General features: G+C 39.4%; 1 protein-coding gene across 1 annotated transcript in view; it reads right to left on the bottom strand.

The window, feature by feature from the left end:
• Positions 1–24,441, bottom strand: part of LOC128901959 (guanine nucleotide-binding protein G(q) subunit alpha) — a 131,613-nt gene that overhangs the window by 93,228 nt on the left and 13,944 nt on the right. Inside the window, exon 2 of the mRNA XM_054184164.1 lies at positions 7,873–8,057. Coding sequence (XP_054040139.1) covers positions 7,873–8,057 — 185 coding nt within the window. The remainder of the gene's footprint in view (positions 1–7,872; positions 8,058–24,441) is intronic.

Below are 24,441 nucleotides of genomic sequence, written 5' to 3'. Positions count from 1 at the left end.
AAAAAGCAGCAGTATAACAGTTCTTGTTTATTTCCTCCTCTTACTTTCTTCAGTATAATACTGTTGTACAAGATCAGATATGGAGAATACCCATGGTGAAAGACCCCACCACCTGCCCACCCCACCAAACCACCACATACACAACCCTAACATGATCAAAGAAATCTAACTGCCAAATACAGAATAGGCAAAAAAGGTGTTTAGTGAAAAAAACTTAATTTGGTATCCTGCTGAGAAATAACTGTCATGTTTAAGAAATAATGACTTAATGAGACCATCTGAACACTGGAGAAACATTACTGAATACACTTATTCAGGCATTAGCCCTAACCTTAAAAGTAGGTTTGACGAGTCAAGCTGCATCTCAGCTATACGACTACCTTTATACTGTCAAATCCCCTCCAAGGCATATTTACGTACATTTCCTCTCATTGGGATAGCTTCATATGAGAAATCTCATTTTCATTCCTTTCCCAAGGGGAAAGAAATCACACAATCCAATTTTCATGTAGTTCAACCCAGTAATGCAGGACATGATGAAAACTTACATTAGAATGTGGAACAGCCACAATGTGATTACATTTTATGTTGAAAAGGCTTCTGTAGATGGCATCTGTTTCAGTACACCCAGACGGTTGTAACATCTGCTTGGCATGCATTCATAAAAGGCTGTTTTCTACTGTCTATCCTAGCTAGTAGATGACAGAAATTAAAAAAGACCTACTGGATCACATAAATTCATTCCAGTGCAATCTAAGAAAGTAGTTCTCTTAATAGAGCCAATCTCAATGAAGAACATGAAGAATATTGTTGTTGCAGTTTTCTCATTTGTCAGATGGGTAAAACACCACACACACTGATGATTCATATGGTATCCAAGAACAGTACACAGGAAGCTCTACAGGAAGACCACAAAAGATGACGAGCATCCAAAAAGGGACAGATAGGGTTCTTCGAAAATTCCTGAAGGCAGTTTAAAAACTACTTAAACACTCTTTGTTCTCCCTTGCAGATATCCCATTGTGCAAGAGACTCCTGTGCAACCCCTGAAAAAATCTCTCCATTCATGTATTCCTCAATTTCCTCATACATATCCTTAAACACCTTTTCCCATGAGCAAATTTGAAACAAAGAAGTAACTCCAATTCTCTTTTAGAAAAATCCATTATCCATTTTATACTGTCTGCCAAAGTACATACATGTACTATATGTACTAGTCAAATGTTCTTCATATCTTTTAGTGATATCTCAGCCCAATACTGTTGGCACCTGCATTACTACAGAACCAGTTAACTTTTTCACTACAGAAAAGGGTTTAAAAAACACAAGCTAGTTATGAAATGGCAGGTAGCTGAAAAAGCTTTTTAAAAAAGAAAATAAATGTTGAAGTTATTTTCTTCCCCAAATTATTACTGCACATCTAAGTTAAACGTTCCACAAGCTACTTTTGAAAAATGTCACAACATTTTACTCTTCCCTATGTTCTTTTTATTTTAATTTGCAGGCTGACTGCAAGAGAATTTATAAAATTGTATTGGGTTTGCATGACAAGGTTTTGAAGCTTCCACCATGTCCGATAGAGCCAATGCCAGCCAGCTCCAAGATGGACCTGCTGCTGGCCAAAGCTGAGCCAATCAGCAACAGTGGTAGCACCTTTGTGATAACATATTTTAAAAGGGGGAAAAAAACCTGCTGCACACAGCAGCCGGAAGAGAGGAGTGAGGATATGAGAGAAACTACTCTGCAGACACCAAGGTCAGTGAAGAAGGAGGGGGAGGAGGCGCTCCAGGCACCAGAGCAGAGGTTTCCCTGCAGCCCATGGTGAAGACCATGGTGAGGCAGACTGTCCCCCTGCAGCCCATGGAGGTCCACGGTGGAGCAGATATCCACCTGCACCCTGTGGAAGACTCTACACAAGAGCAGGTGGATGTGCCTGAAGGAGGCTGTGACCCTGTGGGAAGCCCACGCTGGAGCAGGCTCCTGGCAGGACCTGTGAACCTGTGGAGAGAGGAGCCCACACTGGAACAGGTTTTCTGACAGGACTTGTGACCCCATGGGGGACCCACGCTGAAGCAGTTCATGAAGAACTGCAGCCCGTGGGAAGGACTCACATTGGTGAAGTTCATGGAGGACTGTCTCCTGTGGGAGGGACCCCATGCTGGAGCAGGGGAAGAGTGTGAGGAGGAAGGAGCAGCAGAGACAATGTGTGATGAACTGACCGCAATCCCCATTCCCTGTCCACCTTTTCAAGCAGATCTTGTGAGTTAGTAGAAATGAACGATGAAGACATGAGACTGAAGAGTTTTTAGTAATTTCACATAACATAAATGGAACATAACTGCATCAGTTAGTTTCACAAAAAATGTTTACTGGGGAGGGAAATTTTTTTTTTAAATTTCAGAGGAATTTTAAGAAAATATTTCAATCTGAAATTATTTCAGAATTAAACACTGGGTTATCTAAACACATAACTTGTACAAATGAATGAACTAATTAGGAAGTTAACAAATATTTTACTCTAAGAAAAAATATGTTTATATTTGTATATTAAATATTATACATAATACAAATACCCATATAGTTATATAACTACTGTTAATAAAGGAAAAAGTCAGAATCGTTCCAAGACTGTGACATCTCACTCATTACCTTAAAATAAACTCCAGACCTCTATTACATAGAAAAGTTGACCTAAGAGTATTTCACATTTTTATTATCAGAATGCATGCTCACATGAATGTTTCTTTTCAGACACCCAATAAGAAAAATAACTATGTGACAAACATATCTGAAGTATAAGAGAAAGAATACTTATTAAAAAGAAACAACATTGACAAAAAAAGCTAGAAATATCTTCCTATAGTTATTGTCCTTTAAGCCCTGCAGGAGCCATTGCAAAATCTACAAGAATCTGTAAGCAAGCATTTTCACCACCCATTCTCTCTCTATTAGAAGTAAAATGATGGAATTGGAAAGATAAACATGGACACCACACCCCACACATATGCTTTTGTATATGACTTATCAGTTTCCATTAGCAAAGGGCAGTTAATCACTTAAAATATTATGTTTTTAAAAAAATAAAGTGCTTCTCTTAAAATTAAATATAAAAGGAGGAATGAAGAAATTTTAATGCACTGCAAAACGAGTAGCTAACATTGAGTTTTCAAATTTATGTCTACAGTATCCTATATTTGGCATATATATTCCATAATCAAGGTCCTACTCTTTTCAAAATTAAATGTTAGCGCATGCATGAACTTAAATGCAATTAATTCACTGACTATTTGGGGTTTGCAGCTGTTCTAAAATGTGAATATTTAAGTACATTTGCAGAACTGAAGGTTTAAACAGTCTCGACATTTCATGTAGGTGAAATTACCTATAATTTTACTGGGAAGGTGAAAAATGTTTGCTTGTATATTTATATGTTTATTTTTAAGAAAGATATTCTCAGCTTTTTGAGTGACCCTGCTAACCTACCTTACCTCTGATACAGAATCATTTTTCCTGCACTTGGAAAAAAAAATAAATCTAAAAGTCACTTCTGTTGGGATAAAATATGAAATAGTAAAGCAGAATATAAGAGATGGAAATGAGTAATTCACAAAATCATTGGAACAATACAGACAAATGCAAGAAATCCCTGCTCTAACCAAAAGGTAAACAAATGAGGGAAGCAAGTGAAATGGTAGGAGGAGGCCAGGATATAAGTTACTACATAGATAAAAAGATGATTTTAAAAAAGTTTGCTTCAAATATAATGAAAAATGAAAACAGTAGAGAGTAGGACAATATGGTAAAGTCACAGGTAAACAGATAAAAACTTTATAAGGTAAAAACTTCATAAGGTCAAATGTAAAAAGACTGGAGAGGCCAGCTAGGCATGAGAGGATGACAGAGGGAGACAGTTAAAAAGAAGAGAAAAGCAGTTGGGGAGAGACTGAGATCTATTTAGGATTGTGGAAGTCCTTGTGGAAGTTCATTCTTTATGAAGCACTGAGGAAGAAATTGTTCATGGCTTTATTGAAGCCCCTAAAGCTCTTTAATGAACATCCTCATGGAAGGAAATGTAAAGCTGTTGGGGAACCAGTTTTTACCTCATGTCAAACAAGGCTCCTGAAAAAAAAAAGACTGATCTTCAATTTCTTTATCTGAATAGATGTTAACTGATTACAATACTTGAAATCCTACTATACACTCTCTTCCATGTTGGCTGGCTCTTAGGTAGTCTATTTCTTGCGGAAAAAAAAAATGCATCAGGAGCTTCACAGTATTAGAATCATAGAATCTTCATGGTTGGAAAGGACCTTTGAGATCATCAAGTCCAACCATACATTAGAAGCATTTAACTGTCTGCAAAACTTCTATTAATTTTTCTTTATTTTTTGTGTGTCTGGAGGAAGACATCTGAGAGTACTAGGCTATGTCAAATACTAACCAACATGACTACTATAAATCCCTTTTTCCTGCAACCTGCTTTTAAACTCTCTGTTTCGCGTTTGAGACACTGAAGAATACTGTTTGCACAGTTCAGTCTTCTCCATCTGCTTGAAGAGCCACTTTATTGTGTGTGTTTGTCCTGGTTCCAGCAGGGACAGGGTTAATTTTCACAAGGAGCTGGGACGGGACACTGCTGGAAAGGCTGACCCAAACTAGCCAAAGGTGCATTCCATACCATGTGACGTCATGCTCAGTATATAGCCAGGGGAGTGGGGGGGGGGGGGGGGGCACTGCAGGAATCGCTGCTCCAGAGCCGGCTGGGGCTTTCTGGGTGGTGAGCGGTTGTACATTAATTATGTTTCTATATATTCCTTTATCAGTATTATTGTTGTTTTCCTCTTTCCTTCGCTGTTCTGTTAAACTGCCTTTATCTCAACCCACGAGTTTTGCCTTTTTCTTCTGATTCTCCCCCGTCCCGCCGCGGGGAGGAGTGAGCAAACGGCCGCGTGGTTCTTTGTTGCCGGCTGGGGCTAACTTCAGCAATATAACCACTCTTTGCAGCAAAAGTCTTGGTCTACAATAAGACGTGATTTTATGTTTTCAGTCTCTATATTTTCTTGTAACCTGTTCTGTTACTATCTTACTCACATTAGATATCTTGTTATAAATATTTAAGAAGTCTCACAGGAAATTATGGGCATGAATTCAATTAAGATTTCCTGCCTGCTAACCACTACTGAGTGACACCTTCCTGACCGTCTGTAAGAAGAGGCAACTGTCTTCTGGAAATTACATTGAAAAGGAACAATAAGGGGTAAAAGTGGTAATAATTCTTTAGTACAGTAGTAGATTTATTTAGTAAAACTTCTGTAACAACATGAAGAAAAAAAAAAGCCAACTTTCAGCAATATTAGACATGGAAAAAGATAGAAAAAGAGAAATGGGGGACTACATTACCTGGAGCAATGGCTTCTAAGCCACTATGGACAACACCGGGAATGTCAGAAGTTAAAAAAACTAAAGTTAATGGTTTTCTTAATTCAGTATTTGAAAGGACTGACAGGAACATAGATACATAGGTCAAATTTATAAAAAGACAGTTTTTAAAAAGATTTTAAGATATATACATCTGTATCTTAATTTTTAAAAATTGAATTTGAATGTCAGTGGTTGCATGTGAGTTACTACTGTACATTCACAAAAATTTTGCAGACAGTCAATTCTGAGAATTGCTCAAGTCCATTTCTGTAAAAGCAGAACAAAACAAAACAACCAAACACCTAAGCCTTTTCTGTAATTTATAAACTGCTTCTCCAAAATTCAAGATGCATATAAAAACTTCACAACTTCTGGTTAAAAAAATAATGTAAACACATTAACATTTACTCAAAAGGAAACTAAAAACCAATCCATAAACCAACATTTCCTATGTCACATCCCTAAGAGAAGAGACAACCCTCACCCATTATCTTAAACCTCAGTAGAGCTCATATTCTTGAGTTGACAAGAAAGAAGTGTGATGAAAGAAGTATGATACAATGCCCTAACATCAGTTCTGAGACATTACAATGTAAACACTAATATTTACATTTCTCAACTGACTTTCACTGTTCTCATAATAAATCTTTCAAAGAGCCTAGATTATTATAATATAGGACAATGCATTTCAGACTCTGCCTCTTTAATTATATTGGTGACTATGAAGCTGTCCTGGGTCCGGCGGGGATTCCATAATCGTGTTTGTATATTCCTCTGTCCGTGTTATTGTTGTTGTTTTCTTGTTACCTTTGTTGTTCTGTTAAATTGCCTTTGTCTCAACTCACGAGTTTTGCCTTTTTCTTCTGATTCTTCTCCGTATTTGGGAAGCTCGAGAGAGCGGCATGTGGTTCTTTGTTGCTGTCTGAGGCCAAACCACGACAGAAGCCAACACAATGCTGGAAGAACTAACTTCCTTAACTTAAAATATGCCTCTTCCTACATTGATGATATTAAAATAATCCAGCCTAGATGTCATTTTTTACACTGTACAAAGATCCCAACTGCCTACTTAACTGAACTTTTTGAATTTGATAAAAGGGTCACCTCACTCTCTTTTCTTTAGGCTCAGCTGCATAAACATCAGCTTGAGCTGTAGTTTTCTAAGCTATTGTGCAAAACAAATACTGAGCTAAAAATATGCTGTTACTCAAACTTTGACATATTCTCTCCAGGGACTGAATTTCCTGATATGAGATTCAAATTAATAGTAAGTGCCCTTCCTGTGTGTTTTAGTTTGCAAGGCTAACGAATTTGCTTTCAATGGAGAAAAAAAAAAGGGGGGGGGGGAACCAAACAAGTTTGCATTTTTTAATTCCCCTGAGTTTTTAAAGGAATTGCATCTAGAACCTGACAACTTTGGCAAGTTTTACTTTACTCCACACCTAGCCAGCCCTATTAGAACTGATGGGAATGCTTGCAAAGTAGCTGAGCTAAAAGATAAAGACTTGCTCATTTTCAGTCAAGTTATTTTTATATAGAGAAAATGAATTAGAAAGCTCTGGTCATGTGTATACAGCTATGCCATATCAACTATATGAACAATTTTATATAAATTCAACACTCAATTTGAATAATAACTGTAGAATATATACTTTGTAGTATAATACAAGGAAATAATTTACTGATTTAAGATTAAGACTTTCATATACTACAGCAAAGTGACAGTCAATACCAATTCTAAATAAAAATGTGCGCTTCACAATCAACTAACTTTTCAAGTAAGCTTGTTAGGAAATTCAGTGCTTTATGTACAGCAAAAACATGGAGCTGAAATACACACACAAATTTCCTTTTTAATACTAGTTATACCAGTTATACATTTGATTTCAATTTCTGAATGGAAAAAATGGAAAGAAGTTAGGCTAATCAAAGATAGACCTTACAAAATGCTTTAAATGTATTTTCTCTTTCTAAATTTCAATGATATCACTTTCAAAAGAATTTGCTTATTCTAAGGCCTTGTATCAAAAGTTTTATTTATAATATACTCACACAGAAGCACCTATTTTTCTAATAATTTTATTTTTTCCCCACATATTAATGGAAAACCTTAAGTAGTACTGGTACAAACCAGAAAAATGGCTTAACTGTGCTCTGGCCAATACATGGGCTGGGAGGAAAGGAAAAAAGATAACTAAAGTCACAGGCAAACACCAGCCTGCCCTTTACCCTCTCGCTATGACAAACCCCCCAGACATCTTGTTAGGAACTGTGTTATCAGAGCAGTGCAAAGGGCAGAGAACTAGAGGCAGGACTGGAAGAAGCCCTTTTCTTCTAAATTTTAGGTAAAATATAACTTATATGTGATGTATAATTTTTAGAGATCTTCAGTACATTTCCTAAAGATAAAAGAGGAAAAGTTTCAGTTATGGAAATAAACAAAAATCTCACCTTATTATGTTCATACTTGTATGGGATTTTGAGGGTATCCATGGCTCTGATCATGGCCTGCATTGCTGTAAATATATTCTGGTACACCAATTTTGTAAAGCCCCTTTTGTCTTCATCAGAGTAACCTGATCCATGAATGATTCTCATCTGTTTGATGAACGTGCTTTTGCCACTCTCTCCTGTGCCTACAAGACAAATAAGAATATACTTCAGCCACTGGACACAAACATGACTTTTCTGCACAAAGTAGATAGCTTGTTCAGTGCAGGGCAGAACACTGTCAAGTGGTTATGGTGCTTGCAAGGTGCTTGCTACAAGGACCAGTTCAATATCAAAAAGGCAGTAACACAGTAACAATTGAAGCAACACTGAATTAAAACTTTTATTTTGAAGACAAAATAGAAGTAGAAAAAAAGGACAGCAATGATTTAATAACTAAACTAATATCTAAACCAAAATATACACTCCAAAATATCTAGAATATACCACTGTGTATTTAAAATTATAAGCATAAATTTCCATTCCTGAAGATATAGTTCTCAACAACAACTAACTTTAGGGAATTATTATGAGATGTTCTATCACAAAAATTCATAGAGTAAAAAAAATAAATTATCTTGCTTGGCCGACCTTCAGGACATTATGATAAGCAGCAATATACAACCAATACATAAATTTGTTAGAAAGGCAAATAACATAACAATTACAGTTCTGCAAACTTCAACCTCAGAAATAAAATCAGCTTTAATTAAAATTTGGGTCATATTTGTGAACAGAGAGTCATTACTTCCTTTAAATTTCTTTGCACTTTACACAAAGCACAAATAGTAACTTATAAATTAACATTTGGAATGTTTAACAATTTTAAATTAAGATCTGTTTGTTGGGAATTTCACACAGAATATATCACACAGCATTTTTTCTTTTGGTCCAATTCAGTCTCTCTGTGATTAGGAGAGCTTATCTAAGCAAACATATCATATGAATAATTTATAAGGAAGAACTGAAATTTAGAACAAACAGCTGCACAGCCATATGAATGCTGTATGATCACCTAGCTACTTAGCCCCCTAAGAAATGCAACGCATTTACCTGCATGCAGTGCTTTTAACCTTTCATCCATGATTTTATTTTGATAATTTTTTATAAAGCTTTCATGCCTCAAGCATAGAGTATCTAATATTTGGCTCCCAGGACAAAGAAAGCCTTATGCTTTACATGATGTTTTAGGTGTCTCAGAGTAAAGTATTTCACAAGCAGTGCAATATAAGGTTAAAGAACGATGCTGTACTGGTAACCCTTAAGTACTTCTGAGGTAGTACACTGCAAAATCTAACCCGGAAGCCTCTAAAAGCTTTTGCCTCTACTGTGTGTGACTGTTCACTCAACTCCTGCTTAGATTTTTGACTAACACAGCTCATGCTAAGGACTGATGCACGCTGGGAGCAGTGCCATTAGGTCAAAGACAAAGCACCACGTAGGCAGGACAGGTGGCCAGAAAGAGCTGAAGGACTATTATACTATAGCCATTATCACTTGCAAATTGCTGTCTCCTGCAGCCATTATCTTTTGTCTGGCAGTCTCTCAGAATCTGCTAACTTATGGAAATGGTATAGACCAAACCTCCAAGCTGGAAGGTATAAAACATTAGCTTACCCAAAAAGCTTTTGAAGTGGATCCAACAGCAGCTGGACTGCTGAGGCTTTCATGCTTCCCGGTGTGACACAGGGGACGCCCACATCATGATGGAGGAGGAAGGATGAGCACTCTCACTGTCAGCTAGGTAACTAATTCTTTTCTTTTGCTCATAGGTGCACGATATTAAGAGTTATGGGTTATAAATTATGAAACTTTATGACTTGAATGGTGAATAAGTGAATTCATGTGATAGACTAGTCTGGGCAAAAGGGGATTGAGCCCGTTTGTCATGTTTCTTAATGAGTTAATGAAATAAAGTTTAAATCACAGAGTACATTGTCCTGAAAATTTGAGATACAAACAGACTGTGACACCGTGGACTTTGTTTTGAAACCTTTATCCTCATCTCCCACGTTTATAAAACAAACTTCCAATACAAGTCTTCCTTACACACACCCTTCCAGAAAATCAAGCACAATGTTATATACAGACCCTATTTTACTTCCTCTGTGGAAACACAAATGGCTGGTATTGCAATTAAACTTCTCCAAAGTTGAAAAGTTAGACCGAGCCTGCTTCCACAATCAGCCTTCACTATGATCCCCAGACTGTGCTGTGGTCAAGAGCAAAGCACCAAATACACAGACCATCTCTGCAGGGCATTGACTGGCCACCAGGATGTAATCTACCAGAGGGGAGAGAACATGACTTTTCTCAAGAGTTTATAAAATTATAGACCTAGGCAATGCAGAACTACTGCATACTAAAAAAAATATAAATAAAAATGATTCAGGCTACCCTTAGATCTCAGGTTTTCCCTTTTTCTGAAACCTACACAATAGAGTCATGTTGTTATATATGAAGTGAAATAAAGTACCATATCACACATTGCTTTAATAATTCTGTAATATTTTCCACTTTTCCCAGCAAGATATGTCGCACATTTAGTACAATAGTCTGTTCAATATGAACCCATAAAGCACAGAATAGTATATGGTATGCCTTTTTGACATGATTAACTCTTATTGAAAAATTTTGCTTTAACTAATGCCTAAGAAAATAATTTGCACCAAATGTCTCTAAATCATTGGAATACAAAGTAACTTCCATTTTCGGTCAACATAATGCTTCTTTAAGAGGGAATCCATATTCCTTCAAAAAAAAATCATAAAATACAAATTTAGCCACTCAGATGGTAAGAACACGTTTGTATTATCTAGTCTGTTTTAAAATAAAATAAAAATTGAAGCTTGTAATTCTTTTAATTCTTTACTGGGAGTTTAGGTAGCAATCAGAATCACACACAATTGGAAAGAAAATATGCTGATAAAGCCATCTGCATTACATTAGAGAAGACAGTATTTCAGATTATTTACACTTTGTGAGTCTATAAAAATTGCAATATATAGGCATACAAAATTAAAATCCAAAGAAGAAAGTAAAACTTAAGGAGTCTATATCTTATTTAGCTTTGTGGTTCTTGAATTGAGTGGCACTGTACTAAGGCTTTGTCAGCTTAATGCTAATAATAAACTATATTTGGAGATCTAAAGGTATGCTAAAATTTGCAAAGATTATAATTCACTGCTGCCAAATTAAAATTATTTTTACTCCTATCTTCAGCTTTTCTAGAAGTCTGTAAGGGAATAGAATTGGACCCAATACCTTTTTTCATATAGCCGCACATACACAAAAAAAGTATAATACTACACATACATATATAAAAATGTAATTTCTCTCTGCTTACGTACTTCCTCAAGTCTGTCACTTCTTAGGTCAATGCTCAATAAACCATCCTGTTTATTCCCACAGACTAATCTTGTGGTTAAGACAGCAGCAACAGTGAAGAGAACATTTCTAGCCCTCCTTAACTGCATGGAGTATCACATGTCCTGCACTTGGGTCATAACAACCCCATGCAATGCTACAGTGATCTATTTCCTAATATCTAATCTGAACTTCCCCTGATGCAGCTTTAAGCCATTCCGTCACATCCTGTCACCAGACACCATAGAGAAGAGATCAGCACCTCCCCCTCCGCTGCCCCCCTTTGAGGAAGCTGTAGGCAGCAATGAGGTCACCCCTCAATCTCCTCTTCTCTAAGGTGAGCAATCCTAGGTATCCTCAGCTGCTCTTCATAAGTCATGCCCTCGAGGCCTTTCACCAACTTTGTTGCCCTCCTTTGGACACATTCCAATAGTTTGATGCCCTTCTTATATCGTGGAGCTCAAAACTGCACACAGTACTCAAGGTGAGGCTGCACCAATCCTGAGTATGGTGGGACAATCACTTCTTTCAACAGGTTAGCTATTCTGTGCTTAATGCACCCCAGGACGTGATTAGCGCTTTTGGCTGCCAGGGCACACTGTTGACTCATACTGAGTTTAGCATCAACCAAAACCCCCAGATCCCTTTCTGCAGGGCAGCACTCCAGCCTCTTGTCCCCCAATCTATATGTACACCCAGGATTACACCATCCCAGGTACAAAATCTGGCATTTGTTCTCATTAAATTTCACACAGTTGATGATCTAATCTATCAAGATCTCTCTGTAAGACCTCTCTACCCTCGAGGGAATCCAACGGCTCCTCCTAATTTGTCCTGTCATCCCCCTCCGACCCTACTGACTACCATTCTTCTCCACTGAATGACATTTCAGTCATCATAACTGGAAAAGATGAGTCTAGATCTCTTGATGTTTTCTATTATTATACGTAATTATCATGTACCAAAACATATCTAGGAAACAAAAAACACCCACATTTACCACACAAATATGACTTTATACTTTGTACATTCTGCTTTCATGAACTGTAGATAAAATATTTGGTGCTCGATTTTCTAATTGATATTTTAAATAAGTACTGTAATACCTGGAAAGTATAGTTGATATATATTTGTATACATCAGAAATGCAGATTAAAACCCAGTATGTTATATAATTAGTTAATTTTTAATAATGTGTTAAAAACTGAAGTGCAAAAACATTAAGGAAACTTTCCAAAGGAGGGGGGTGTTGGTAATATTTAACGTATTTTACATTTGTAAGGTCTATTTTGACAGTCTAACATTAACTTTTGACCTCCCACTTGTATTAATGGTCTCCATCCAGGAAATCAAAGGATACTGCAGAGCATTTTGTTTCTTAGAATGCATAAATGCTTTCAAATTGAATTGTTTTATCATACCAAAGCCAGCATAAACATCTCTACTGAAAACAGAAGTCATAGGAATAGTTATACTTCTGTTACAACGCAATATTTATGTCAAGCATCATTTCTGATATTATTAAATATCACTGTCTTAAATGCGAGACTAAGAACAGCAAGTGCTTCTTAGTGCTTTCATGTTTTTTCCCCTCAAAAATGATTTGCCGCTGTTTCAGAAGAGATATTCACTCAAATTTTAGGCTTTAGCCTAGATATCATGGAGCATTCCTTCTAAAAAGAAAAATTACTTTTATTTATAATAAACACAAATAAAATCATAGAATGGTTTGGGTTGCAAGAGACATTCAAAGATCACCTATTTCCAACCCCCCCTGCAATGAGCAGGGACATCTTCCACTAAATCAGGTTGCTCAAAAAAAAGCTGGAGACACTTTTTGCCAGTTCCGGTAGTGACAAGTCAAGGAGTAATGGTTTTAAACTGAAAGAGGGGAGATTTAGATTGAATATCAGGAAGAAATTCTTTACTGTGAGGGTGGTGAGGCAGTGGAACAGGTTGCCCAGAGAAGTTGTGGAGGCCCCATCCCTGGAAGTGTTCAAGGCCAGGCTGGATGGGGCTTTGAGTAACCTGGTCTAGTGGGAGGTGTCCCTGCCCATGGCAGGGGGGTTAGAACTTGTCTTTCCCCTCACATTAAGGCTCCAAGACTGCAGCTATTGCTTCCTTGGCTATGCACAAAGCATAGGTCTTCCTTATGAAAGCCACTGTTCAAAGTGAAAGTTTCTCACAGCATAATAAGAAATTATAAGAGAGACTATGTCCCCCAAAAGACCTGTTCCTTAAAACTAATAGTATTCCTTCATCCTTTCTTCTCCAGTGAGTATGCATAGACCAAACTAGATAGAAGTTCACAATAAGGAGCTCTGACACAGTAGTAAGACAATGAAAACACTACTCAATTTTTATTTTCATCTCTCACGTATTCTGAGGGACTCAAGTGTTGAGTTTGTATTCCCTCTTGGTCCTAAATTTATAGGGTCGCTTACAGTTTTAGCTGTCTCTCACAACACCCACATGTGTGTGCGCGCAGAGATATCTATGCTGGTTCCAAGGACAACAGCATTATAAATCCACACAGAGGGAAGCACAGTTCCAAATATTGTGACGCATTTCCTACTGCTTACAGTGGGTCGTCCTTAACTCGAGAGTGCTTTTTAACAGCTATTTCCCTTGGAGAGAGTCACCAGCAATTTACTTTTTGCTGTCCTCTTGCACTTCTGTGTCTTCACAGCCATTGCAAGGAGCTGTGCATGAACCAAGCAGCCCCTCTCAAAGGAAACTAGCTCCTCCACAGACTTTATCATCCAGCAAGGAGAGGGGGGAGCCTGGCCAGCTCCCCTTCACCAGCACTTCTCATGGGAGCTGGCCATGTTCCCATACAGGGAACCAGGGCCAGCCAGCTCTCTAGCTGGACAGGAACCATACAACTTCTACATTATTGTATCTCAGGAGAGACCCCAAGTCTAATTTCAATCATTTCAAATCTAACGAGACAGGTAATAATAAGTCATTAAATAAATTCATATTTTTTATCATGTTCCTTGTATATTTTAATATCAATATACCTATGTACACCTTTGTAGCAACACTACAAGCATTTTCCAAGTGGCTGGAAAGCTGCCTGGCAGAAAAGGACCTGGGGGTGTTGGTCAACTGCCAGCTGAACGTGAGCCAGCAGTGTGCCCAGGTGGCCAAGAAGGCCAACAGCATCCTGACTTCCATCAGAAATAGCGTGGCCAGCCGGACTAGGGAAGTGATTGTCTCCCTGTACTCGGCACTGGTAAGGCCCCACCTCAAATATTGTGTTCACTTCTGGGCCCCTCACTATAAGAAAGACATTGAGCTGCTGGAGCATGTCCAGAGAAGGGCAACAAAGCGGGTCTACAGAACAAGTCTTATGAGGAACGGCTGAGGGAGCTGTGTTTGTTTAACCTAGAGAAAAGGAGGTTGTAGAGAGGTGGGCGTCGGTCTCTTCTCCCAAGTAACAGGACAAGAGGAAATGGCCTCAAGTTGCACCAGGGGAAGTTTAGATTGGATATTAGGAAAAGTTTCTTCACCAAAAGGATTGTCGAGCATTGGAACAGGCTGCCCAGGGAAGTAGTCAAGTCACCTGGAGGTCGTAGATGTGGCACTTAGGGACGTGGTTTAGTCATGGACTTGTCAGTGCTAGGTTAACGGTTGGACTTGATGATCTTAAAGGTCTTTTACAAGCTAAACGATTCCATATGCATACTTTCATGTGTGTACACAGACACCTACAGAGCGATGAAGACTTTACAGATACAAATACTGGTACTCTGAAAGTTTAAGAAATCAGGTCAAGGACAATATTATCAAAGAACAAGTTTATAATTAAAATAATAATTAGATTCTACACACACAGAGAAAACCCTGCTTTTTATTAAAAAAAAAAAAAAGAAAAAAGAGAGAGAGAAAGCAAATTGAATAGCTAAGTTCTGAGAGGACATCCTTGCTAGCCTTATGGACTATACCATATAGGTATTTTTATGCTAACTACATGATTACTGAAATGCAAAGTCATCTTCAGATGCAATATTTGCTCATGAAAATAAATGGAAACAAACAAACAAAAAAATTAACCTTGGGGGAAGGGAAGGACAGAAACTTTTATTGGGTCACTAAGAACATGAGATTAGAAGATACCAGGGAAAACCAGCTAAATTTTACCAGTCAAAACATGTGGTCACTTCATTTTGCATTTGCATTCATAACAGCACAGTGTATTAACACACCATGTCATTTAAAGCATTGTTTTCCTATGGCTGAGAACAGCAGCTTAATATTCCAGTTCTTCTGCAAAATTATTAGCAGCACAACAGAGCATCATGTTATTATGTAGACAGCATTCACCTGTAGTGCCCATTCAGCCAGACTAGCTTGAATTCAAATCCATTCTGTCCAGCTGCTCAGATGAGCTAATTCAATAGCTAAAAGGAAAATGGTTTCCAGACTTTTCAGACAAATCAAAACTAATGGTTCTAATACTCCCAACATTCTCCTCAAGAAGAGCTGCTGCTTCTCTTTACAATTAGCTAGTAGCTTATTATATGCTGAAAGTACATATTTATTTAGATTTGATTACGTAACCTTGTATATACCAAATCAGCATCTCCTCAAAAAGCTTTTATATTTTTTTGCAATGTTTTTATAGAATTTATATATACACACACAGAGAAAACATCAAACAAAAGTGTCTAGATTAATAACTGCTCCCTATTAAAAAGGCGTTACAAGTCATAATATTATCTCAATCAGAACACAATGGAAATTATAGATAAGTGGTGTTCCTTGTTGCCTTTCAGAAACAGTATCTACACACTGATACTTTTACAGTATGAGAAGTCTTAATAAATGCAAGAATTAGAAGCGCTGAGTCACAACTAGTTTTATCAAACTGCATCAGCTCTAGCAAATAAGCTATACTACAGCTTTATGTACCTTAAAAAAAAAAAAAATCTCCTCTCTCTCCCAAAGTTTCTTCATAGCTCCATTCTCTCTTGAAATGTTATATGGCTTTTTGTTTAATAGAAGGTTCACAAGCTGATCACTGGCACAAAAGTTATTGAGATTATAAATCATACTTCATACTTCATTTTCCTCAGCATTTGAGGAAAAATTCTAAATTCACTTAAGTCACTGGCTAATTCAGGTTTTCGTTTAACAAGTATTTCAATATTTCTACTTTTCACTAGTTATACTAGCTTCTAGTTTTGCAGAAGTGACTGAAATAGTCACTTTTATTTGTTATAGAACAAGATACTTAAGAATATGCTTAGGTAGGGAATCAGTCCCTATTCTAACAAAGAATCACAATGCAATTTCAGCTCACACAAGGGGTGGGGAGCACTTATAGCTTGTTTGTCTTTTTTTCTTCACTTTTTTTTTTTTTTTTTAACTTTTTCCAAAGGAAACTTTTATTTCCAGGAATAAACATTTACTTTATATGTCATTCCTTTGCACAACAATCAAATGAAGTGTTCAAGTCCAAATTTTTAACTTACATTTTCAGCTATTAAAACGTTATCCAAACAAGTCAACATTCTTCATAAATTTTTTATATTATAATTTCAGTTCAACCAAAAAAACCAAGCAACCAGGCACACAACCATCTGTCAACAACAACACATAAGAGCTATCAACTGGCTTATTTCAAATGACACCAGGTCTGTAAGTCTAAGTCCTTCTTCAGCAACTGTAAGAAGGCACACATGCATAACCTTAGGAAGGAAATGTAATTGAACTTAAATTCTTTTAAATTAAAAATAGAAAAACTTTTTCATAGAATCACAGAATGGTTCAGGTTGGAAGGGACCTTAAAGATCATCTAGTTCCAATCCCCCTGCCATGGGCAGGGACACCTCCCACTAGACCAGGCTGCTCAAAGCCCCATCCAGCCTGGCCTTGAACACTTTCAGGGATGGGGCATCCACAACTTCCCTGGGCAACCTGTGCCAGTGCCTCACCACCCTCATAGTGAAAAATTTCTTCCTAATATCTAATCTAAATCTACCCTCTTTCAGTTTGAAGCCACTGCCCTTCATCCTATTACTACGTGCCCTTGTAAAAAGTCCCTCTCCAGATTTCTTGTAGGCCCCCTTCAGATACTGGAAGGCTGCTATAATGTCTCTCCAGAGCCTTTCATTCTTCAGACTGAACAACCCCAGCTCTCTCAGCCTGTCCTCATAGGAGAGGTGCTCCAGCCCTCTGATCATCTTCGTGGCCCTCCGCTGGACCCGCTCCAACAGGTCCACATCATTGTAATGCTAAGGACTACAAAGCTGGACACAGTACTCCAGGTGGGGTCTCACCAGAGCAGAGTAGAGGGGCAGAATCACCTCCCTTGACCTGCTGGCCACGCTTCTTTTGATGCGGCCCAGGATGCTGTCGGCTTTCTGGGCTGCAAGTGCGCATTGCCTGCTCATGTTGAGCTTCTCGTCCACCAGCATCCCCAAGTCCTTCTCCTCAGGGCTGCTCTCAAGCCATTCTCTGCCCAACCTGTATTTGTGCCTGGGATTGCCATGACCCAGGTGCAGGACCTTGCACTTGGCCTGGTTGAACTTCATGAGGTTTGCACGGGCCCACCTCTCAAGCCTGTGCTGGTCCCTCTGGATGGCATCTCTTCCCTCCAGTGTGTCGACTGTGCCACACAGCTTGGTGTCATCGGCAAACTTGCTGAGGGTGCACTCAATCCCACTGTCCATGTCACCAACAAAGATATTAAACAGCACCAGTCCCAGTACTGACCCCTGAGGAATGCCACTCGTCACTGGTTTCCACTTGGACATCAAGCCGTTGACTGCAACTCTGAGTGCGGCCATCTAGCCAGTTCCTTATCCACCCAGTGGTCCACCCATCAAATCCATGCCTTTCTAATTTAGAGACGAGGATGTCATGCGGGACAGTGTCATACGCTTTGCATAAGTCCAGGTAGATGACATCGGTTGCTCTCACCTTATCCACCAATGCTGTAACGTCTTCATAGAAGGCCACCAAATTTGTCAGGCATGACTTGCCCTTGGTGAAGCCATGTTGGCTATCACCAATCACCTCCTTATTTTCCATGTGCCTTAGCAGAGATTCCAGGAGGATCTGCTGCATGATCTTGCCAGGCACAGAGGTGAGACTGACTGGCCTGTAGTTCCCTGGGTCTTCCTTTTTTCCCTTTCTGAAAATGGGGTTTCTGTTTCCCCTTTTCCAGTCAGTGGGAACTTCACCAGACTGCCACGACTTTTCAAATATAATGGAAAGCGGCTTAGCAACTTCATCTGCCAGCTCCCTCAGGACCCATGGATGGATTTCATCAAGTCCCATGGACTTGTATACCTTCAGGTTCCTCAGATGGTCTCGTACTTGATCTTCACCTACAGTGGGAAGTTCTTCATTCTCCCAGGCCCTGCCTTTGCCTTCTGCAACTTAGGCGGTTGTCGGTAGAGCACTTGCTGGTGAAGACCGAGGTGAAAAAGTCATTCAGTACTTCATCCATCTCCATATCCTGGGTGATCAAGTCTCCCATTTCCTTCCGGAGAGGGCCCACATCTTCCCTTGTCTTCCTTTTATCACTGACATATATAGAGAAGCTTTTCTTGTTGCCCTTGATGTCCCTAGCCAGATTTAATTCTATCTGGGCTTTAGCTTGCCTAATCTGGTTCCTGGCCGCTCGGACAGTTTCTCTGCATTCCACCCAGTCTACCTGTCCTTGCTTCCACCCTCTGTAGGCCTCCTTTTTGCTTTTGAGCTTGTCCAGGAGCTCCTTGTTCATCCATGCAGGCCTCCTGGCTTTTTTGTCCGACTTCTTCACTGTTGGGATGCACGGCTCCTGAGCTTGGAGGAGGTGATTCTTGATTATTAACCAGCTCTCTTGGGCTCCTTCCCCTCCAGTGCTTTTTCCCATGGTACCCTGCCAAGCAGGTCCCTCAAGAGGCCAAAGTCTGCTGTCCTGAGGCCCAGGGTAGCAAGCTTACTGTTTGTCCTTCTCGCTGTCGTAAGGATCTTGTACTCCACCATTTCATGATCGCTGCAGCCGAGGCTACCCTTGAGCTTCACATTCCCCACCAGTCCCTCCTTATTGGTGAGAACAAGGTCCAGCATGGCACCTCTCCTCGTTGGCTCCCCTATCATTTGGAGAAGGAAGTTATCATTGACACATTCCAAGAACTTCCTGGATCGCTTATGCCCTGCTGTGTTGTCCCTCCAACAGATATCGGGGTAGTTGAAGTCCCTCATGAGGGCCAGGGCCTGCGAATGCAAGGCTGCTCCTATCTGTCTATAGAGGGCCCCATCCACTCGGTCATCCTGGTTGGGTGGCCTGTAGCAGACCCACACTGTAACATCACCTGCCCCTGCCCTCCCTTTAATCTAGACCCATGAGCTCTCTGTCAGCTCCTCATCCATCCTCAGGTGGAGCTCCATGCACTCCAGCTGGTCCTTGACATAGAGGGCAACGCCCTCCCCTCATCTCCCCTGCCTGTCCTTCCTAAAGAGCCTGTATCTCTCCATCCCACAACTCCAGTCATAGGAGCCATCCCACCACGTCTCCATGATGCCAATAAGATCATAGTCCTGGAGGCACATGCACATCTCCAACTCCTCTTGTTTGTTCCCCATGCGTGCTGTTGCATAGAGGTATTTAAGTTGGGTCCCCGTTGAAGCTGACTTACTGGCTGGAGCGGCTGCAATTCCTTTCTGCTGCTCTCCAGGTGGCATTCCTTTGAGGTGTTTTACCTGTGTTTCCCCATTGGCTACAATTTTTGATAAATTGTAGTCTCTAAATCAGATAAAATGGATTTAAAGGCTATAGTTAAAGTGGGATTGGAACATATGAAACTATCTTGTGAAAAACAAACTCTGGGAAATACAACAGAAGTTGTTATTTTTGTTCTCAGGTCTGCCCTGGACACATAGACAGAAACTACAGATAATAGCTTTTGATGACTAAAAAAAATAGCCTAGCCCTTTTTTTGATGTCTAAAAAAGTAACAGCATAACAACACTGTTGCCCTAAAGGCCTTCAATCTTTTATAATAAAAGTACCTTTGAAAACTATCATTTTTCAACACAAGAAATAATATTGATATAAACACTACTCCTTCCACTAACTTCACGATTTCTGATTAACAGACTCCCCATATGGCTTTGGATATCATTTTGCAGAATTTACGATTTAGAGATCCCCATTCACCACCAAAGAATGAAGTGTCACCTCCATTGATTGCGTGTGCCATTCAGACACAGCTCCTTCATACAAACCCACACCCAGCTGTTCAATCTCCTCCTGAAGATCTTTCGACCACGTAAGTGAACAGAAGAGAGCTTCAGACCATTTTCAATAATAATAAAACCACTTCATGATCTCCCGTTATCAATTTTACTTATTTCCGTAGTACAGCAAATATACAGTCACACGTCTTCAAAAAAATTAAGTTACAGAACAGCTTGGAAAAATAAATTAAGGAAAGTGATAAGGACCTCAGGAAAGGTTAATCATAGCAACCTTATTAAGGATTTTATTCCTACATCCTTACTCTTTAAGTAGTGCAAACAGATTACTGCAAACTGTGGCTTTATTAATGTGAATAAGAGTAGAAAACTTAGAGATAAAGAGAATATACTGCAAGGGTTTTTAATCATTTCAGAGGCACTCTTTAAAAATAAAGAATAAAAAGCATTTGATGCTTTATAAGTTTCTGCACATCACTTAGTAACCCAAGTATCTAAATAGTTTTTTAAAATGGGAAGGAAGAGTCCATGGTGTGAATAGTTACCACATATCAGCTGCTCCACATTAATTTTTTTTTTGCATGTGTAAGTTATGTACAAATACCAAGCTTTGTAAATTAATATATCAGCCCTCTTTTGTTTCACAAAATTCTACTGGACTCAGTAGTTAATAAGATTAAACATGTTTAAATGCTGTCCTGAAAAGTGACTTCATCTTTGTTATAGCATACTAATAAATGAAGTCAAATTTATTTAGAGTTCACTCTAATTTTCTAGTAACCACTATATTTCTTAAACTAAACTGCCAAGTGAAAAGAACAGAACACTTAATTTTTCCACTAATTCCCCATATTTAGTCTAACGCAGCTCTACTGTTACAAGTTTATTATTAACCTGTTCTAATGCTTTTTAATTTCTATTTGAGAAACAGTTCTTTGCAAGATATCACAAAGTTATATGTTCGGGTCCTGATCCTATTTGTTTCCAATTTAGTGGCGAAACACCCATTTACCTGAACGTGAACAGATTTGAACCTGGTGTGGTTAAGCCAGCTATATGTGACTTATCACTTCTCAGATTAGTTCCTGTGGTGGGTTGACCTTGGCTGGCCACCAAGTACCCACCAAGCTGCTCTATCACTCCCCCTCCTCAACTGGACAGGGGGAGAAAATACGACAAAAAGCTCATGGGTCGAGATAAGGACAGGGAGATCACTTACCAGTTACTGTCATGGGTAAAACACACTTGACTTGGGCTTAAAAGCTCATCGGTTGAAATAAGGACAAGGAGATTACATTCATCATGCAATCTTCACAAACTTCACTTAGATCAACAAAAAGAACTTCCCACACCAAAGTCAAAATAACATCATCATAACATTGACAAAGGTGGACAATTAAACACACTCCACCCCTCGTTCCTTCACTACAATTACAAGAACAAAAATTCCTACAATTGTTCCACTCTCTAGCAACGCTGAGTCCATGTTTTGCCCGTTACCTCTCCCAATTACTATCCTTATCTCTAATCCCTTGATAGCCCCACTTTGGGCAGCACAAACGCCTGTGGTTGGTTGGCCTTTGCTGGCTACCAGGTGCCCACCAAGCTGCTCTATCACTCCCCCTCCATCAACAGAACAGGGGGAGAAAATACGACAAAAAGCTCATGGGTCGAGATAAGGACAGGGAGATCACTTACCAGTTACTGTCATGGGTAAAACACGCTTGACTTGGGGATAATAATTTAATTTATTGCCAATTAATTGTAGCAATAGTAGGAGTAGGATAGTGAGAAATAAGAACAAAGCTAAAAAATACTTTACTCCTACCCCTCCCTTCTTCCCAGGCTCAACTTCACTCCTAACTCTTCTACGTCCTCCTCTTCCCTCCCTGAGCAGCCCAGGGGAATGGGGATTACAGTCAGTTCACAACACTTCCTCTCTGCTGCTTCTTCCTCACACTGTTCTCCTGCTCCTGCATGGGATCCCTCCCACGGGATACAGTCCTTCACAAACTGCTCCTGCGTGGGGCCCTTCTCCATGGGCTGCAGTTCCTGCCAGGAGCCTGCTCCAGTATGGGCTCTCCATGGGCTGCAGCTTCCTTCAGTACATATATACCTGCTGCAGTATGGGGTCTTCCACAGGCTGCAGGGTGGATGTTTGCTCCATTGTTGTCCTCCATGGGCTGCAGGGGGACAGCCTGCTTCACCACAGGATGCAGGGGAATCTCTGCTCTGGCACCTGGAAAACCTCCTCCCCCTCCTTCTTCAGTGAACTTGGTGTCTGCAGGATTGTTTCTCACATTTTCTCACTCCTCTCTCTCAGCTGCTGTTATGCAGCATTTTTTATCCTTTCTTAAATATGTTATCACAGAGGTGCCACCAGCTTTACTGATTGTCTCAGCTTTGGCCAGCTTCTTGGAGTCAGCTGAAACTAGCTCTGCCCAACACGGGGGCAGCTTCTGGTGAATTCTCACAGAAGCCACCCTGGCACCACCCCCACCCCCCCATGTAAACTCAATACAGAGAAAGAGATGTTATTAAAGAATAATGTTGTCTTGGCTTTTGCTAGGAAGGACTGCTAACATAAAAAGATGCATCTATTCACATTTACCATTATGAATTTTACTGGCAATCTTAGTTAGAAACTAATGCATGATGCAATTACATTATGATTCTTTCTAATTAAATTCAGGAGATATTTATTAATTTTCTTTGAAGCCATAAGAGAAAAATTGTCTGAGAGTCTCTTAGTCCATGAAGAATGATCGACAAGAAAGCTTGTTTTATATTTCCATGTCCCGTGAATTCAGCTAGCTAATTTCCTAGGTCAAAATCCAGTCTTGTCTCAGTTTTCATCCATTTTGCTTTGTCTTCTTTGTCTCAGTTAATAAACAAATATTTTTCTTATTATTTAAAAATAATACGTGACCTACAGGAATGTTCTATAGCCTACCTAAGGATGGAAGCCTTTTGCTGTCGATAACGCAGAAGACCACAATTAGGAGAGTATTTGACTCTCATAACATTAGAGTGTAATAGTCCACTCCCTTACAAACTCAGCTGAGTAAGATTTATTTTCCCCTTATTATTAGTCTAGAATGTATTCTGAGACACACTTCTCCAACATTCTAAACCTATTCTGTCATCTATCTGACCAAAAGCTTCCCATCTCTTTATTAACTTCAGTTGTTCCTTTTCCACTTTTATTGGTGACCAATAACCTTTATAAAGCACTTCTGAGAAACGTGTAAAAGATAAGTGTAAATCAAGTTAAAGACATCTGGCCCAGTTTAAGCATAGAAAAAATTCAGAAGTCAGATCATTTTGGTAGACTTAGAACCAACACATGGGAAAACCAACTTCAAACCTCTCATTCTAAAAATACTGTTGTGGAGCTACACAGGTCAAAGTTAATTTAAAGGCTGTCTGAATATACCTGCACAGGCAAAGAGAAGCAGGAGGGGAGCTGTCTTTTGTTTCTTCCTGACAAAAAGACAGCCTGAAATTTTTGTTTGCAGTTTTCCCAGCTTGCTTTCTTATTTTTAAAAGCACCAGAAACATTAATTCTCATCATCTCCTACTTCACTGATACTTCCCTTGAATTCAGTGATGTGAATTGATGGTAGTTATAACCATTACCTGACCCCTTGGGAGGATTACAAGAATGCCACCAGAGCATGCAGGGATGAAACAAGGAAAGCCAAGGCCTCCTTGGAATTAAACCTGGCTAGGGATGTCAAGCTCAACAGGAAGGGCTTCTACAAGTATATTGGAAGCAAAAGGAAGACCAGAGAAGTTGTGGGCCCACTGTTGAATGAGACAGGAGCCATGGTGATGGAGGATGCGGAGAAGGCGGAGTTACTGAAGGCCTTCTTTGCTTCGGTCTTTACTGCTTGGCCCAGCCCTCAGGAGTCCCAGGCATTGGGGGAATTAACGGGGAAAGAAGATGACTTCCCTTGGGTTGAGGAG

The sequence above is a fragment of the Rissa tridactyla genome, chromosome W (genome assembly GCF_028500815.1).
Source record: "Rissa tridactyla isolate bRisTri1 chromosome W, bRisTri1.patW.cur.20221130, whole genome shotgun sequence".
Classification (NCBI taxonomy): domain Eukaryota; kingdom Metazoa; phylum Chordata; class Aves; order Charadriiformes; family Laridae; genus Rissa; species Rissa tridactyla.
This window is presented reverse-complemented; position numbering and strand designations above follow the sequence as displayed.